This window comes from Lynx canadensis, chromosome B2 (assembly GCF_007474595.2).
Source record: "Lynx canadensis isolate LIC74 chromosome B2, mLynCan4.pri.v2, whole genome shotgun sequence".
In the NCBI taxonomy this organism is placed as follows: Eukaryota; Metazoa; Chordata; class Mammalia; order Carnivora; family Felidae; genus Lynx; species Lynx canadensis.
This window is the reverse complement of record NC_044307.1, coordinates 140,488,213-140,505,891: the sequence shown is the minus strand read 5'-3', so window position 1 is coordinate 140,505,891 and position 17,679 is coordinate 140,488,213. Positions and strand designations below refer to the sequence as shown.

The window sequence follows — 17,679 nt, the reverse complement described above, 5'->3', positions numbered from 1 at the left end:
TCCTGATTTGTTCATTTTGGCCACTCTGACTGGCGTGAGGTGATATCTGAGTGTGGTTTTGATTTGTATTTCCCTGATGAGGAGTGACGTTGAGCATCTTTTCATGTGCCTGTTGGCCATCTGGATGTCTTCTTTAGAGAAGTGTCTATTCATGTTTTCTGCCCATTTCTTCACTGGGTTATTTGTTTTTCAGGTGTGGAGTTTGGTGAGCTCTTTATAGATTTTGGATACTAGCCCTTTGTCCGATATTTGACTGTCATTTTATTTAGTGCCTTCGGAGCATCCCAAAGTATGGATAGCTCACAATTTATATAATGATCTTATTATTAATGAACATTTTGGCTGTCCAACAAGTCATACGAACTATAACGGGAACAAATGGAGGCACAAACAAGGAAAGTCCTCACTCACGGGGCAAAGCAGTAGCATAGCCATGAGATAATTAACGTTAAAGATCTTTTAAAGAAAAAGTCTTGGAGACTAAAAATGGTTGACAAAGACTGGCCTCCGTCTTATAATGGTTAATCAGAAAAATTTTTCTGTAATTATATTTCCTTAAAATGGAACATGGAAGCCACATTAAGGAAGTTTCTCAATAAGAACAAATATTGCTTCAAAATTTGTTTGCGATTGTATTCATCCAGGGGACCTTCACGACAACAGCAACAACAACAAAATAAAAGCCGGGACAATAATAGCTACCACTTTTTGAGGATAACTAACATTTATTTATGTTTTCTAATCAGCCACAGTCTTTATCTTTTTGGAGAGAAAAACTCTCTTTTTGGAAAATGGTACTGATTCCCTCAGTGGCAAGTCTCTGTCACCCTAGTTGTTTAGAGTTTCTGACGGTCCTGTATTTTGTTTTTGTTTTTTTTAATTTTTTTTAATGTTTATTTATTTTTGATTCAGAGAGAGACAGAGCATGAATGGGGAAGGAGCAGAGAGAGAGGGAGACACAGAATGTGAAGCAGGCTCCAGGCTCTGAGCTGTCAGCCCAGAGCCTGACATGGGGCTCGAACTCACGGACCGTGAGATCATGACCTGAGCTGAAGTCCGACGCTCAACTGACGGAGCCACCCAGGCGCCCCGACGGTCCTGTATTTTGTACCGCATGGGTATCTGAGCATATAGTTCAGGCTGCTATAACAGAAATACCATAGACTGGGTGGCTTAAACAGCAGATGTTTATTTTTTTCACAGTTCTTGAGGCTGGAAGTCCGAGATCAGGAAGCCCACATGATTGGGGTCTGAGGAGGCCTCTTTGGCTTACAGATGGCCACCTTCTGGCTGTGTCCTCACATGACAGAGACAGAGAGAGCTCTGGTCTCTTCCTCTTCTCAGAAGGACACCAATCCCATCATTGGAGGTCCCATTCTCATGACCTCACCGAAATCTAACCTCCTCTCAAAGGCCCCACCTCCAAATACCATCACATTGGGTTTCAACCTATACTTTTGGAGACAACACAAACATCCAGTTCATAACAGTGGGGAACAGAGGGCGCTGTCCGGAAGGAGGCGAGGTCACAGTGTAACCCACTGGCCTTCTCCTGGGTGGAGGCCTTGGTCAAGGTCAAGGTCAACGCTGGCACTCCGTAAAATGCCTCCTGTGGGCTTTGCACACGCAGAGCCTGGAATGCACTTGGCCGGTGAAGGGGTTCCTCTTTTTGGACCACATCCTACGATCAATGCTGATATTCACAAACTGGCACTGGAGATAAAGCGTGGTTTCACCTCTTCTCAGTGATCACTGCCTCTATAATTCACAAGTGACCCACGGGAACACAGACCCCCCAAGTAAAGCCGATGATTCCCTTTGCTCTCTCTAATATACACATGTGGTACGCATTCTGGAAGCTCCTCCAAACAACAGAGAAGAGGACAGGGGTTGCAACTGACAGGTCTGAGCACTTAATGCACGTGTCAGACACAGTGCTTCCATGACCACAGGCACTCTCACCCTCACCAGAATCCCGTAGGTTGTTGTTCTAGAGGGTGGTGGGCTTTCTGCCATTTTATGTACTCGGTCATCCAGCTCACAGTAAATAACCTGCCCCCAGTTACCCACCCTGGGGATGGTGAAGCCAGGAGTCTAGGACAGGTTAGAGGACTCACGGGCTCACAGTGTCCAACTACTCTGCCTCACCACGTCATCAAACTCTGTCCTCAGGTACAATCTCCTTCTTTGGAGAGGAAATAAATAAAAAATTGTTGGCCCCGTTCCATCCTCGGGGAATCGATGTGGGGTCTGAAGAAATAGAGGTTGTACCTGTGGAGGTATCCTCTGCCTGTGTTCAGAGATGACTCTCTAGGCTGTGAGATAGGAGCCTCTCACGGGGGGGGGGGGGGGGGGCACCAGTGGACCCCCCTGGGAAAGTCGATGGGTAGCTTTTCTTATTTCTTTTTCTGAGATTGCTTCTCCAAAAGCAGCGCAGATCCATTTCCTTCTGACCCCAGAGTACCTTGACCTGGTCCAATGCAATTCTGCAGAATTCGAAGAGGAACCCAGTTTCAGAGAGCGTGGGTGGCGCTCGAAAGAGAATACAGCTCTGTGTGTCGCTCAGACCCAGGCCCTCCGAGGTGGGGGTGGCTGAGTCCGGTACGGTGGTTCGTGCCAGGAATGGTGTGACATGAAGGCTTGTGACAGGCCACGTGCACACAGAGCGCTCTAAACCCATTGTGGGCTGCCGGAGTGGCCTCGCGAAACGTCTGCGGATCCATTATATCTCCAGAAATGTGTGCGACGAGTCCTGTAAAAGCAATAACTTTGTTACTGTGAAAGTCCTGAACTTTCATCTCTCTCCTGAGGATGACTTTCTACTTAACAAAACTTTTCAAAGTCGCCTTAAGTATTTGGGGCCCCGATACCAGCTACAGAATTCTGGAAACCGCACTTTAGACAGGTAACTGATTTGGGGTGTTTTTTTTTGTTTTTTTTTTTTTTTGGAGACTGAGGAGGGGTGAGTCTGGGAAAGATCACAGAGGTGTAGCCTGTAGTTTGGGATATTTGTTCTACCAGCGACCGGGTCCTTCCTACTGGACGAAATGCAGAAGTCGAACTATCCTGTCCCTTCACAGTGAGTATCCCTCACCGTTAGAAGGATGAAAGAGAGTCAAAGTAAATAGCCTCTTTCTCCGTTCAAAGTCTCTTTTCTTCTTTTTCTGCCTGAAGCACTTCTGAGCCTAGTCAGCTTTCCTTCATTGCCTCTTGCACCAAAGCTGCCCTGTGTCACCTGTAAGTCAATTACAGAGGGAAAAACACACAAAGCCATTAGAAGGAAGTAAAAAGTACAAAAGGCCCGGCAAGCCCTAAGAACGCTGACACACTGCTAAGCCACAAGAAAGCAAGAACAGGCATGATTTCTGTTTGAAAGGATGAGGGTCAGAGTGTGCAGGAAGCTAAGATGTGGGCATTTTTCAAGTAAGGATGATTGAGACTGGATTTGAAATTGACAGGTTTTCAAAAAAGGAAACAGGGTATTTTTCCTACATGAATGCATGCTAAGCACGTTCCTTAAGGAGTGGAAATAATAGAAAATAAATCAATGATGTTTGTTTTAACCTGAATGCCACCATGAATGGTCCTGGGAAAAACAACCTACTGAGAGCAGGAAGCAAAGGGAGGTGCGTAAGCAAGAACGGTATTAAATTCAATCAATAGGTTTTCTGTTCCGCCACGACCAAAGCAAGGAAAGAGGAAGGCTAAGGTTTTCAAAGAATAATTTACTTTTTCTGGGTTTATTTATTTATTTTGAGAGTGAGCGCTCCTAAGTGTGGGAGGGGCGGGGACAGAGAGAGAGAGAGAGAGAGAGAGAGAGAGAGAGAATCCCAAGGAGACTTCACACTGTCAGCCCAGAGCCCAACGCAGGGCTCAATCTCAGGTTCGTGAGACTATGACCTGAGCCAAAATCAAAAGGCAGACCCTTAACCGACTGAGCCACCCAACTGCCCCTCAAAGAATAATTCAGATTAGGCACTACACAAAGTGAAAAGAAAGGGGATAGCAGTATTCATCACCAACCCAGGATGTCAAATCAGCCTCCCTTGCTTCATGATCCGTCCTCAGACCTGCTAGATACTCCCCCGTGCTTTCCCCTCTCACGCAAAGTCAAGGTGGCCCCAAGCCCCATATCTGTGCTTCCCGGCCTCCCCCTCAGACCTCATCTCTTGCTGCCTCCCCTCCTTCACAACTCCAGCCACACCAGCCCCCTGGCTCTTCCCCAGAGGTCCCACTCCTTGCTCCCTCCATCAGTACCGTGATTCCCCTGCCTCCTTTATGTCTTTGCTCAAATGTCCCCTTCCCTTGACCATCTGACGTAGTATCGCAGCCCTTTCCAGCCCACCTTGTGTTTCTCCATAGTACTTACCACCCTCTGATGTATTCCGTGTTGTGCTTTATCGTCTTCTTCTGCATCTAAACGCAAACTCTAGGAGAATGGCAAATTTTTGCTCTTTTGTTTGCTTTTAAAGTGCCAGAGCCAAGAAGAGTCTCGACATAGAGACGTAGGACACATTTGTTGAGTCAACAAGTGAGTGAATGAACACAATCGCTGTACTTGTGTGTTGGGGGCGGGGGGGGGGGGCGTTCATGGGGCACTCACCGGAAGGAACCATGGCTCAGATTTACAACTGCAAAGAAACAGGCACTCCATCGGGGGGTTACCGCACTTAGAGATTATTATCGGAGCTGTAGTGGTACCATCTGACAAATATTGGGCTCTAATTTTTTTTTTTTTTTTTATTTTTTTTTAACGTTTATTTATTTTTGAGACAGAGAGAGACAGAGCATGAACGGGGGAGGGGCAGAGAGAGGGAGACACAGAATCTGAAACAGGCTCCAGGCTCTGAGCTGTCAGCACAGAGCCCGACGCGGGGCTCAAACTCACGGACCACGAGATCATGACCTGAGCTGAAGTCGGCCGCTTAACCAACTGAGCCACCCAGGCGCCCCTGGGTTCTAATTCTTCAGAGAAAAGGTCTTATCCTCTAGCTTTTTTGCTCTTACTGACTTCATATTAGAAATTCCTGAACAAACCTGGGGAACATGGGCAAGATGTTTAGCCTTGAAATACATTCTGTGATCTTTTTTGTTTCCTCGTGAACTTGATCTGTTCATTAAATCTCATCTATAAGTTTCATCATGTTTGTGAGCTTGCAGGCTGGCTGGTGGAGAGAGGAGGCAGGGAACACCACCTATCAGAGGAGATGTTTGCTGATGGAGGTCAAGGCCAGCCCCCTGGTAGATCTCGTTAAGTAACAGAGATGTCTCTTTGGTGGGGGGTGCAGGAAAACAGTAATGAGTAGCAAGGAACAGGGCTGTGAAAAAAATCAGGAGAATTACCAGATCTTTCTCCTGTGGTTTCTTCCAGGCACAATTATCTAAAACTCAAAGCACAAAAACTAAGCCTTTATTTCAGCAAACCCATAATACTCCTTGCCACATGCCGTTTGCTAAACACAGAGAGTTTAAAAAAAAATGTTCCTAGACATAATTTCATTATAGTAGTTGACACACAAACTATTACCACCACCCACTAGCTTTCTTGGACACTGATATGTCTGGCTGAGGGGAAACTTCTGGCCCGTGTGGCTTCCTTCTGCGATTACCATAATCTCCACCCTCCGGAGGTCACGATGCGGAAGTGGATTAGCGCACAAGCCTTTGGGGTCTCTGGAGAAGAGAGTTCAAATCCCGAGCTTAGGTCATGAGTAAAGATGAAGGGGGTTGGTCTAAGGGTTTATTCCCCTTGGGGAGCCGTGAAAGGCACAGCTAGTTGTGATTATTAACCTCACTGAAAAGAAGCACAGCCAGGAATGTGGTGAATTGGTCCTCATCCAGTGAGACTGGCAACAGCCCACAGACTCCTGACTCTGAATTCACTCTGGACTTTTTCAAACACAATGTGAATTTTTTCAAAAGAAATCACAGTGTGACTGTTCCCTGGCAGAGAGAAGCATGTCATTTTGCAGAAGTGCCCATTTGAGCTCAAATAATTTAATGGAGATAAAGCAGTCTGTGATTATCAGCACATTATGAAAAGCGGGACAGATCCACTGTCTTGTCTTCTCTCTTGACAGGTGTATTTCTACTGGATTTGCCGGGATCCAAGGGCTTTTGAATGGTTTGCTGATCTCTTACTCTCGCTGGAAACACTCATGAGTGAGCGAGGGAAAGCTCACTTTCTGAGTTATCATATATTTCTTACCAACTGGGATGAAAATCAGGTATTGATAAGACTCTTAAAATGATCAATATTACATACGTCATTTAAAAATAGAGCAAAGGGAAGAGGAACCATGTCAATAATGAGCTGTATGGTTATCTGGTGGCATGAAAGACTTATTTGTTCTTAAAAAGGAAAGAAGGATAAAATAAAACCAGATTAGAAGAGTGATTCAAATCATAGCAATGGAAAAATCTACAGTTAACTTGCTGAAGAATAGACAAGCAGATTAGAAAAGAGGTTAGTTAATGGAAGATAATCCCAAGCGTGGAAATCCAAGAAAAATTATGTCACCAAAAGTTGCATTTGTCATTTCAGGGACATCAAAGCACATATTATTGGTTAACTGTATTGTCTTGTTCAGCTCCTGATTGGGTCTAATTCTATGCTTTCAGCTATTCAGAGTTAAATAGAAAAAACTCTCAAGTGTTTACATTCAACCTTTTGCATTGTAAAGTATGTGAATGTCTACAGAAAATCATCATTATGAATACATGATTTATCTAGAGACTTCTTTTCCTTAAGGCATTCTTAGAAATCGTGTGCACATATGTTTATTCACCTAAGATCAAGGTGGTCTTCTGTTGTGGCAGGTGTTTGGAAGCATATTGTATTAATGAAATATGAAGGTGGAGCTTCCCAAAAATAGTGTATATCAAAGTATCACACTAGGGTAGTATTTCAGTGTTGGTAATATTGGATGATAACTACTAAGTTCTAATTTTTTTTTAACTCCTCAAATATGGAAGCTAACAATGAAGTGATCCCTAGGTTTATGAAACTTTATGTTCTAATCAGCACTTTCATAGCTGCTTGGATTGATATTTACTTTAAGGAAAGTATGTTTGAGCCAAGATTTGCATTAATCACTAAATTTACAAATGAATGTGCTCCTGAGGGTGGGTGTTGGGCGCTCCTGCCCTCTGCCTCCCAGTCCTTCTTCTCTCTCCCTCCTTCTCTCTCTCTCTCTCTCTCTCTCTCTCTGTCTCACACACACACACACACACACACACACACACACACTCACACACACACATGCAGACCCCACAAGAGATCAGTGAAATTTGACTCTGAAATTCCAGTAAGACCGAGCTTGAAATTCAGTAGCTAAATGAGTTTTTAGGGTCTTATTTGCAGGAGGCCTTAAATATTTATTCCTCTGGGATAGTTTGAAAGACAGGTTCCTTGGGAACTAGGCCTAAAACATCTTAATGAATTAAATAGTGTTAATTATGTTTTCCAAACAAACATTTTCCTTATTCAAATGGGATTTTTGACTAATGATCCATTTGATGAAGTACAGACACAGCCTTTGTTTTTTACTTTCAAGTACCGTGCTTGCTTTCAGCTTCTAAAGTGAATTGATTTCAAGTGTCCATCCAGGAATTTCCAGTCATTTGGGAGTCTTGAGACTGAGGTTCTGTTTGATTTTTGTGACAGTACAACTCTGCCCGGTCCTATCTCTGCCTCCTCTAAAAGTGTGCTGTAAGATACACTTTTTTCTGAATACAAGTAAATTAAAATAGACGTGTTCCTAAATTTTTGTCGTGACATGTTGAAACTCTTTAGATGCTCAAATTCCAGGAAAAAATAATTGGTGCATTCTGTCAGCGAGGAATCAAAAGGCTGTTTTAGAAGTAGCCAATTGTTAAGCTGAATTCAACAACCTCAAAGTGGCAGAATGACAAGAACAGAAGGGACAGATGGAAAAGGTATTATGAAGGGCAAATCAACAGGGTTTGGGAGATTAATTGAATGTCGGGCTGAGAAATATGGAACAAATATAATTCCAAATGTTTGAACATCACTGATTGGTAGTTCCACGGTACCACTAACCTAAGTAGAAAAGGGCCCTTTTTTCTATTAAATACTGCCCAAGCTTCTTAGCAGCTGCTTGAAGGCCCTTCCTGACCTGATGGCAAAGGACTTGTTCCATTCCATTCCCATCATGCCCCTCTGGGCTCCTCTGGCGTGGGAGCCACTGAACAATGGCTCGTATTTGCATGCCTACAGGTTTTCCCTCTCTGTTCCCTCTCCCTGGCAATCACTTCGTGTCTTCTGTCCTCCCCGCTGCCTACTGAGTGGCATGGTTCTTTAAAGCCCCACTCCCTGTATGGCCATCCCCAGTCGTCTTGGTCAGAGTGACTCGGGGCTTCAGCAGGGTAATTTGTTTACTTCTCCAGAGCACGTTGTTTCTGTCTCTAGTTAAACAGGATTGTGGTCTGACTTATGTCGTTGTAGTTGTGCACTTGGGCTTGCCCTTCCTTTGATGACTAGTTCCTCACAGAGCATAGACCTTCTCTATTTCTTTTTGTACCGCCCACTCATTCCTGCTTATAGCAATCGCGCAACAATTGTATGTGGAAGTAAATTGAAGTCACAAAATATCTGAAGATTCATTTTTGGCTACGATGATCAGTTTGAAGGGACACAAAATATTCTACATAAAAATATTCTTGGGGAGTTCAAGTCCCAGGACACTACCCAGGCAGGAAGATGAGGGCATGGGGGAGAAAGTTTGGAGTGATCTTTATAGACTATGCTAATTGGGACCATGAAAATGAAAGTTCTTTGGAGAGAAGTGCCCCAGAAGTGACTACGGGCTGGGAAGGCAGCTGTATTGTGAGGCAGGAGAATGTCATAGGAAAACAAATGTAACATTTCATCTTTGAATAAAAAGAAGAGTCGGAGAGAAGTAGAAGAAACAGGATTATACAATGCATATAAAATCAAGGAGATGTTCAGCCATGTGGTTGGTGGAGAAGCCAAGGAGCGCAGCCCTGGGTTGGTGTTTAGATGTGGCACCTGGTCAAAGGTAAATTGGTTGCCTCTGACTTCTTATTTGCTCACAGCCGAAACCAACTCACTATCTGGCTCCAGTCAATCCTACTGTTAAGCAAGAGGGCTGTGGGGGGGTTCAATACTGCCACTCTAATCCGGAGGCTGACACTGCTCCCTCTGACCTGGAGTTCCAGTTCTGATAACAGGGCTTCTGCGAGTTTTTGAGGCTCAATCCCCAACTACCACCTCAGTTCTCACTCCTGAGCTCTTCCCTAATACTTCATGCTTCACTCCTCCTCTTAATAAACCTGCCCCAGAAGAGGATCCCACCATCCTCTCATTATTGCTCCCTCTCCTGGAGTGGCTATTCCCAAACTCGATTCCAATGGGATCCCGGCCACCTGGAGTCAGACTTGCCTGATGGCAACCTCCTGCAGCCCGGGTTTCTGCGATTCTACCATTGTGGGCCATCCACCTACTGGCCCATTGGGGTGCCTCCATTGTTTTCTGTTCACCCACCCTATCTCGGGCTGCTTTCCTAGCCTGATGAGGCCAGCCTGGGAGGCCAGGTGTGCAGCAGGAACCTGGGGTAAGGTTGAGCCTAGCACTTGTTAGCCAAACTGGTGGGGAGAAATCCTCAGTAGACGGTCCTGTGCCCCAGCCTCTTATTTATCGACCACTACTTACCCGATGCCTGGGTGCATCTAATTTGAAGATAACAGTTGGGCACAGAGCTCCAACCAATGCACTTGCTGTGCTTGGCCATCGTGGTCCATCTGCCAGACTCAGCACCCTCCCAGCATTGAGCCTGGATGGTACACTTCAAACTATCTCAACCCGGTAGGCGAATCTGATTGTCAGATCCAGCTTCTTCCTGGATATTTCCCATCATTTTAATCTGGAAGGGCCATTCTCAAATCCTGAGGTTTAATAAGTACGTGAATGGGGACAGGGGTAGAGATTAATTTTTGAGAAGTTTGGCAGAAAAAAAGGAAGTAGCTTAACGCTTGCTTTCCTTTACCCGTATTTACTGTATCGCTCTCAGCCTTGCAAAGAAAAATCTTTCCAGGCTCACGTTATTGCACATTGACCATGGCGAAGGCCCTGTGTTTCAGTAGCGCCCCAGGCAGAATACAAAGATAAATGAGATGTGATGCCTATCCCAAAATGCAAAAGCAGTGATTTCTGATAATAATGATAAGCATTTCCAGCCCCATGAAGAAATTTTTCGAGTATTACATCTGCAAAGGAACATAATTACCTGATCTTTAGTAGCACGTTTCCATGGGTTTTTTTGTTTGTTTGTTTTTTTGGTTTTGTTTGTTTGTTTGTTTGTTTCGGTGTCACCTGATAGCATAATTTTTCTTTTAGGCTGTTCACATAGCTTTACATTGGGATGCAAATACTGATGTGATCACGGGGTTAAAGCAGAAAACGTTCTATGGAAGACCTGACTGGAACCACGAGTTCCGGCAGATGGCCTACACCCATCCCAGGTAAGGCGCTCTCTTTCCTCTGCCTGTGGGAGCCTCGCAGGAGGTTGCTGCTCAAGTGGAAAAGGCTAGGGCACAGGCTGCTTCAGGCGCAGTAGTGGGCACCTTGGGCACCTTGTTTAGAGATAAACATCAACCTGAGAAATGGTGGTCATAGGGTTTTCCAGGAACCACGGACCTCTGCTTGACTGGCTTACAACATTTAAATATTAGCAATTGCGCTGAAATTTTTCCCACGTAAACTCAATTAAAGATGGTATTTCTTAAACTACCCACGTCTCGAAGAAATGTCCAGTGAACACGGTTGATCTCAACTTGCCCAACTGGAGAATTCACGTATGTCCAACTGTAAAATGCATCTCATGTGTTTAGCAAAGCAGACAAAAAATGTTATGAGACCAAGCAGAGATTTCCTATGGCGGTGAAAGACTCGGATCTGGAGCCTGAGATCTTGGGTGTAAATCCTGGCTCTGCCATTATCACCTACTTAGTTGGACGGGTTATTTATCCTACCACGGACTTAGTCTCCTGTGTAAATTTCAACTACTAACAGTGCTTACCTCCCAGGCTTCCGTGAGGGTTAAGTGTGTGAAGACATGTAAAGCATCTAAAGGAGTGAATTCGGCAGTGTTAGCGGCTATCATAATCATCATCATTATTATATTATATACATATATATTATTATAGATGTATGTATATATATGTATGTATATAAATATATATTATATATTTAACATATATTATATATTATATATATTAATTAATATTAATATTAATTAATAATTATAATTAATAATTATAATAATTATAATATAATTAATATTAATTATTAATACATATCATATTAACATATTATATATTAATTGTAATATATAATATATAATATAATATATTTTATATATAATAATATAATATAATATATATAATACTATAATATATATTATAATATATATTATAATAAATAATATATTATATTATATTATTATCATTATGTAATAAAGTTCAATGTAGAGAAGGACAAGCATTTGCTCTGGGGCCACAAGATGGTAGTGAAGTCTCTGTTTTCTGAAGTTACTGGCTCTATGACCTTAGTAAACCATGGACAATACCATGTAGTCACAGTGTTTTTTTCAGAATTTAAAAAATATATAGCTTGGTAAAATGCAAAGCACTAATGCAAATAGTTATCATTGTTATTCTATGTCCCGTAAGTTGGTTTTTGTTTTGAATCCCCATCATCTATGGCTCTTGAAAGTCAGTATGTCTTCTAACTGTCTTTGTTTAAAGAGTAGTTTCCACATTTGAGGAAAGACCAAGGAAGTGAGAGAGTATGCCATGTAGCTAACTGGGAAAGAGCAGAAGGACAGCATGTGCCAAGACCCTGAGGCAGCAGACACTGTTCCTGGCATGATCCATGAGGCTAGTAAGGGTGGAATAGAGTAGGTAAGAAGAAGAGTAGCAGAAGGCATATAGGAGAGGTAACTGGGGGACTTTTACAGACCATTGTGAGGCTTTGGATTTTATTCTGAGAAGTCACTTAAAGGTTTCAACAGAAGAGTGACATGATCTGTCTTATGTTTAATGAGATCACTTCTGGCTATTGTGAGAGAATAGATTATAAGTGCCCTCGGGCAGAAGAGGAGAGTCCCAGGAGGAGGTAAACAGAGGTAGTGGCTTGGATTAGGACAGAGCAGGTGCTGAGAGGCAGTTGGATGCTGGTATTTTGTGAAGGTAGAGCTGACATGGCTTGTTGATGGATTCGATGGGAGACTGGCATGACCCGAGCTGGAATGGAGTTACCCTTACTCATTCGGGGATGACTAAGAAAAGCAACTTTGAAAGCAAAGGGTGTCAAGAGTTCCTTTTTGTGCCATGTTAATTTGAGATCCCTATTGTACATCCAAGTGGAGATTTCAAGTAAGCAGGTGAATATGAGTCAGGAGTCAGAGGAATTCAGGCTGGAGATACGCACGTGGAGATGTCAGATGTGAACTGTGTTAGAGCCATGAAACTGGACGAGATGGACAAAGAAGCAAATTCAGAAGGACCAGAGTTCAAGGAACCGCCATATTTGGAGGAGAGGACAATATTTTCTCTGTGTACACGTCAGAGAGTTTAATATAAATTACTCTTAGCCATCAGATTAATCATGTCATTTACATCTTCTACACCCTGACCTTTCTTCTGTCCACTTTATCAGTATTGAACCATGAAGAGTAAATTAAAATCTACTGGCGTCTGTCTCTCTGACTAACTCCTTGTTTCCATCTCTCCTTGCAGTTGTGGTCTTCTGTCATCAGGGTCATTGCCTCATGAAACCTTCTCTAATTCCCTAGAAGGTTTTCTGCCCTTTGGAATACTCTTCTGGTGAATATTATCCATCTTTTGGTCAGTGTGGTTGCTCTTTCTTACATTTTTCTTATACTCTCTTTGTGCCAGAGCTGTTCCATTTTCTTTTTTTTTATTAATTGTCACTGAATTTGTGAGACTTCCCCCAGACCAGCTGTTTGAAGAAGGTATGATAAGGAGGGGTGTGTGGAAGGGGTGACCATGTCCAACGTTCATAACCCATCCAGTTCAAACTTTGAGACCCCCAGCCAACCCTCTATACCCTGTGCCATGGCAGCCTGCCCTATAACCCCAGGCCCAAACCAAGAGCAGTCACTGCAGAGGCTCTGGACTCCTACCACACCACGCCTGCATCAGCCCAGGAAGGAGGCAGTGGGAACCTTCTCCTGACCTTGAATCGTGCTGAGAGTAAAAGATTTCCAACAAGAAAGGCAAGGAAAAGCTTAACCTTTAACTTCAGGGCTAAGGGAGAGAGGGAGGTGACCAACTGTGCAATCACTTCTACCCTCAGGCTTGGCCTCAGCTGACCAGTAAGAACCGGACAAGGCCACAGCAAGTGGTCTTGGGACTCTCCAGGCACCACTCCTGAAACCCACCAGCTCCATTTTATTACCTGCCTTGACTTTTGGCCTGACACTTGGCCTACAATCCAGTTCCGGTGCCCCATCCTCGCTAAATGTGGTGCTTTGAACCCATCCCAGCTTCTGGAGCCTCAGAATCTGATTCCTTTGAGCTGCCTACTCAACGCCCAGTCCCCCCTCTTAGACCCCCAGCCTCCTCTGAGACCTGAAAATCACCACTTTTCATCTCATACCCACTGGGTACTTGTCCAGAGGCAAAGATTGGATCATTTTATCTGTGGGTTTTTAAAAAGATTATAAGTAGAAAACTAACAAAATGTTACAAGAGCATATGTTACAATCATGACCAGATTTTTTTGGTTGGTATTTTCTCCTTTTGGAGAAAAACATCTATTCATTTGATAAATGTTCTACACTTTGTTTTCAATTATAGGATGAATGTTCCTACTTGCAGGCTTTTGACACAGACACATATATCTTTGCTTTGAGTTCTTATAGATAAGACCACTCCTTGTTATGATTGCCCCTTATTGACTTGTTACGTTGTATTTCTTTATTTTTGTTATACCTGAAGTTTGCGGCCCAGTGGGGAAGACCTTTCAAACCAAACCATTTAACTATCTCCCTTCCCTCAGAAAGGTGTGAGCCAGAAACAGCACCAGGAGACCAAGAGCAGAACTGAATTTGCACAAACTCTGCCCAAACAATTATGGCGGGCAGTGCTAGGAAGTGAGTCTGTCCAAGTGTCAGAGAGTGAGGAGTAGAAAACAATATGGAGGCAGGAGAACCACGTACTTGGCACTTCTCTCGTTGCCCTTGGGAGGAGAGTGCTCGTTCCTTTTCAGAAGCTGTAATCAAAGTTTAGTGTGTAAATGTACTTAAAGCCCAGTTGAACTTTTCAGTACATGAGCTATGTAAACTCTTCCTGATGGTTGACTTCATCTCCCCCAGAGTAAAAGAGGCCACCCAAGGCCTTGTCACTGAATCAAGCCTCTACAGCACACTTCCCAGCCCCAAATTTTAAAAATAGTGTATTTGTAAGAGCCGTAGACACTAGAACACAACTTGTTATATCGCTTCAACTGTCAATGTAATTAACATCAGACACACGTAGGCAAAGATCAATGATCATTTTTTCCCTGGAATGCCAGCTCCTTGGTCCAAGTCACCGGTAAAGAGCTTAGCACCCTCCTTCCAAAAGGCTTTTAAAATGACCTCCTTAAAATAATTTTGCTTTCTGCTGTGTAAAAGAAGATTTATGTTTAATGAAGCTTTTAATGAAGAAATCTCAGAAAGAGAATGCCAATAAAATCTAATTTTTAAACAAGAAAATCTAATTTTGAGAAGTATTTCAATATCCTGGCCTTTGTCCAGATATAAATGAAACACACAATCCAATTATTGTTCCGCACAAAGGACAAAGTAACATTAATTTTCTTCAGGATGGTTATTAAAGAGATAAACAGTATGTTTTTCCTCGATTATGTCAAGGATATGTTTGTTCCCAAGCCTCCTTGGCTACTCTTACAAGACAGGCTTTTCCTGTCATTAGCTCATATCTTTTGGCAAAGATGGGTCAGGAAGAATTGGTGGATTTGTTAGTGGCCTCAGAAAAGGTTCTTTGTTCTTGAGGGCCTTTGAAGTAGGCTCTCAACCATTTCTATTCATCAGCACGAAGCCAAGGATTCTTAGGGCTTACTCTTTTAAAAACATTTACCTGTTCACTCAAAGCTGGAGTTCATTCTGGTTCTAAGAAGAAGGAGTTAAATCAAAAGAAGAAAGGGAAGAGGGGCAAAAATGTTTTTTTACAGAACGTGAAAAACAGCACCAAAAATAAAGCTTGGAGGGAAGCAGATCAAAGAGAATAGTGCAAGCTCCAAAGGAACCAGAAAATTGCAAAAATAACAGTAATAGAGAAACAAATTGATGGGCACCAAAATGAATACAAATAAGGAAGAGGGAGGAAAAAATTAAAAAGACATCAAAGACCGAAAGTAGAAAATGCGAAAGTGCATTCTATTGTTTTTTACCTGCAATGAATTTTTGTAATTTTGTCAGCTGTATTACAGAACACAAGCATAGTTTCAGAAGAAGAGCAACAACTAATACGTGGATGTATAGAAAGGAAACCTTTGATTGATGTGCCCAAACTCATAGGCATGTGACACTTGTATCCACTGCTTAAGCTGGACAAGCACAGAAAAGCACTTCAACCACAAACCGATGAAAACCATTCTCCCAACTAAAATAGGGTTTGTTAATTAAACATGTGCATTGAGGGGCGCCTGGGTGGTTCAGTCAGTTAAGCGACCGACTTCAGCTCAGGTCACGATCTCACAGTCCGTGAGTTCGAGCCCCGCGACGGGCTCTGTGTTGACAGCTCAGAACCTGGAGCCTGCTTCGGATTCTGTGTCTCCCTCTCTCTCTCTGCCTTTCCCCTGCTCATGCTCTGTCTCTCTCTGTCTCAAAAATAAGTAAAATGCATTAAAATTTTTCTTTAAAAACACATGCATTGATAGTCATGTCTTAGTAATCTATAGAAATGTGTCTCACAAAAATGGAAGCTGTATGTCAATTTTTGTAAACATTCTCAATATGTTCCCAAGCTTTAACAAATATTCAGAAAATCAGGGAATCGTTTCCAAGAAGGTACAGAGAATGAAAATAAATATATCTTTGCCGCATCTAGCTACTTTTTTGATAAACACACATTGTGCGCATACTAAACCGTCTGGGTTTCTGGACCACTCGTTTTTTAATTAATTGGGTAAAATGATTTTCCATAAGACTTCACTCTTTGCTCTTCCATTTCACATCGTATTTATCGTTTGCCACTTTTGGCTTATCCGCGGATAACTCCCCGTGCCATGGAGATGTAGAACTTTATGTAATTAATCATCATAAAAACTTTGGAGATTCGGCCATTTCTTCGTAACTTGAGTAGAAGTGTTTCTCTTATCTGGAAGGAATAAATAAAGGGCAAAAGAGCACTACCGTTTGTTAGAACTGTTCAATCCAGCCCAACGATAAATAAAGAAAGGTGCCGACTTACCATATGATTGGGAGATTCTAATCCATATTGCACAAATGTATTTTAGACCACCCATTGTTTTCAGAACTGTAAAAATACCTTTAGACTAAATTGAGTAAATGTGTCCATCTGGAACCACATTTGCTTGTGTGCACACTCTCCAATTCTCATTTGTACATGCATATGTGCAAAATGTTTTTAAATGATATTTTTAAGAAATTAACATTCTGATTATAGCATACAGGGCCCTCTATCTAATAGGATATTCTAAACATTCATTGTATGACTAAAATGTTCAGAATACCCAGAGGAAGAGGCTTCAGTGGAAATCCCACTCATGATAAATTATAGCTTGATGAGAAGAGTAAAGCCACCATTAACTTATGACTGGGATGTTGTTAGCATATTTCAGTCGTACCTTCCCACCAGAGGACATCCAGCCATATAGTCAAGTGAAGATTCAGTGGAAATCACTGGCTTTACTCTATTCGCGGTAGTAAAGATTAGGGAGGGGGGTGAGCGCAAGTGGATCTGTCATTCTGCAAAGTGTCTTTGATGACGTTGCCTCGAAAATCATTACATATGACGAATATATTAGGATATTTCTGGATGAAGGTGTATATACTGTAGTGTTTTATCTGGAAGGGTTGGCAGAAAAATGGCTCCACCCTTCCCTGGAATCCAATGCTACGAGACGACTACTTTTATCTTTTATTTCACTTTCTGCTTGACCATGGCCATCCTCAAGGGCAGCAACTTGATCTGTGCTCCGCAGAGCTGGGCACAGGAGCCAGCGTCAGCAAGAGAAGGGACGAAGAGAAGGTTGTGGAAGCTGGGACCGAATTCCTAGCTCTTTCCAAAGAAAACGGAGCTGGTGGGAACAGCAAGTCAGTTCTCAGCAGTGAGCAAGCACCGTTAGGGACCTTCATAGCTCCTGATGAACCACCGAGTAATTAGGATGCGGAGAAAAGTAACAGAGCAGGCTGCTACAAATCAACCGGGAGATGGGTTTTCAAAAAAGCTGGCCAACACAATTATCATCTGTGGTTGTGAAAAGAAGGTGTTGTAGAAAATATAATTATACAATGAATCATTTGGAGGAATTTCTAGTGAAAAACACTCACGAGGAAAGATTAACCAGAAGTCGTGTCCATTGTCTGATACCAAGTTTGTAGCCTTCCTTGTCTTCTTCCTAAGCCTCCATAAATCCACGGGAAG

General features: G+C 42.8%; 1 protein-coding gene across 1 annotated transcript in view; it reads left to right on the top strand.

The window, feature by feature from the left end:
• Positions 1-17,679, top strand: part of NOX3 (NADPH oxidase 3) — a 61,328-nt gene that overhangs the window by 40,189 nt on the left and 3,460 nt on the right. Inside the window, exons 11-12 of the mRNA XM_030314634.1 lie at positions 6,081-6,227; positions 10,379-10,503. Of these exons, the coding sequence (XP_030170494.1) occupies positions 6,081-6,227; positions 10,379-10,503 (272 nt within the window). The remainder of the gene's footprint in view (positions 1-6,080; positions 6,228-10,378; positions 10,504-17,679) is intronic.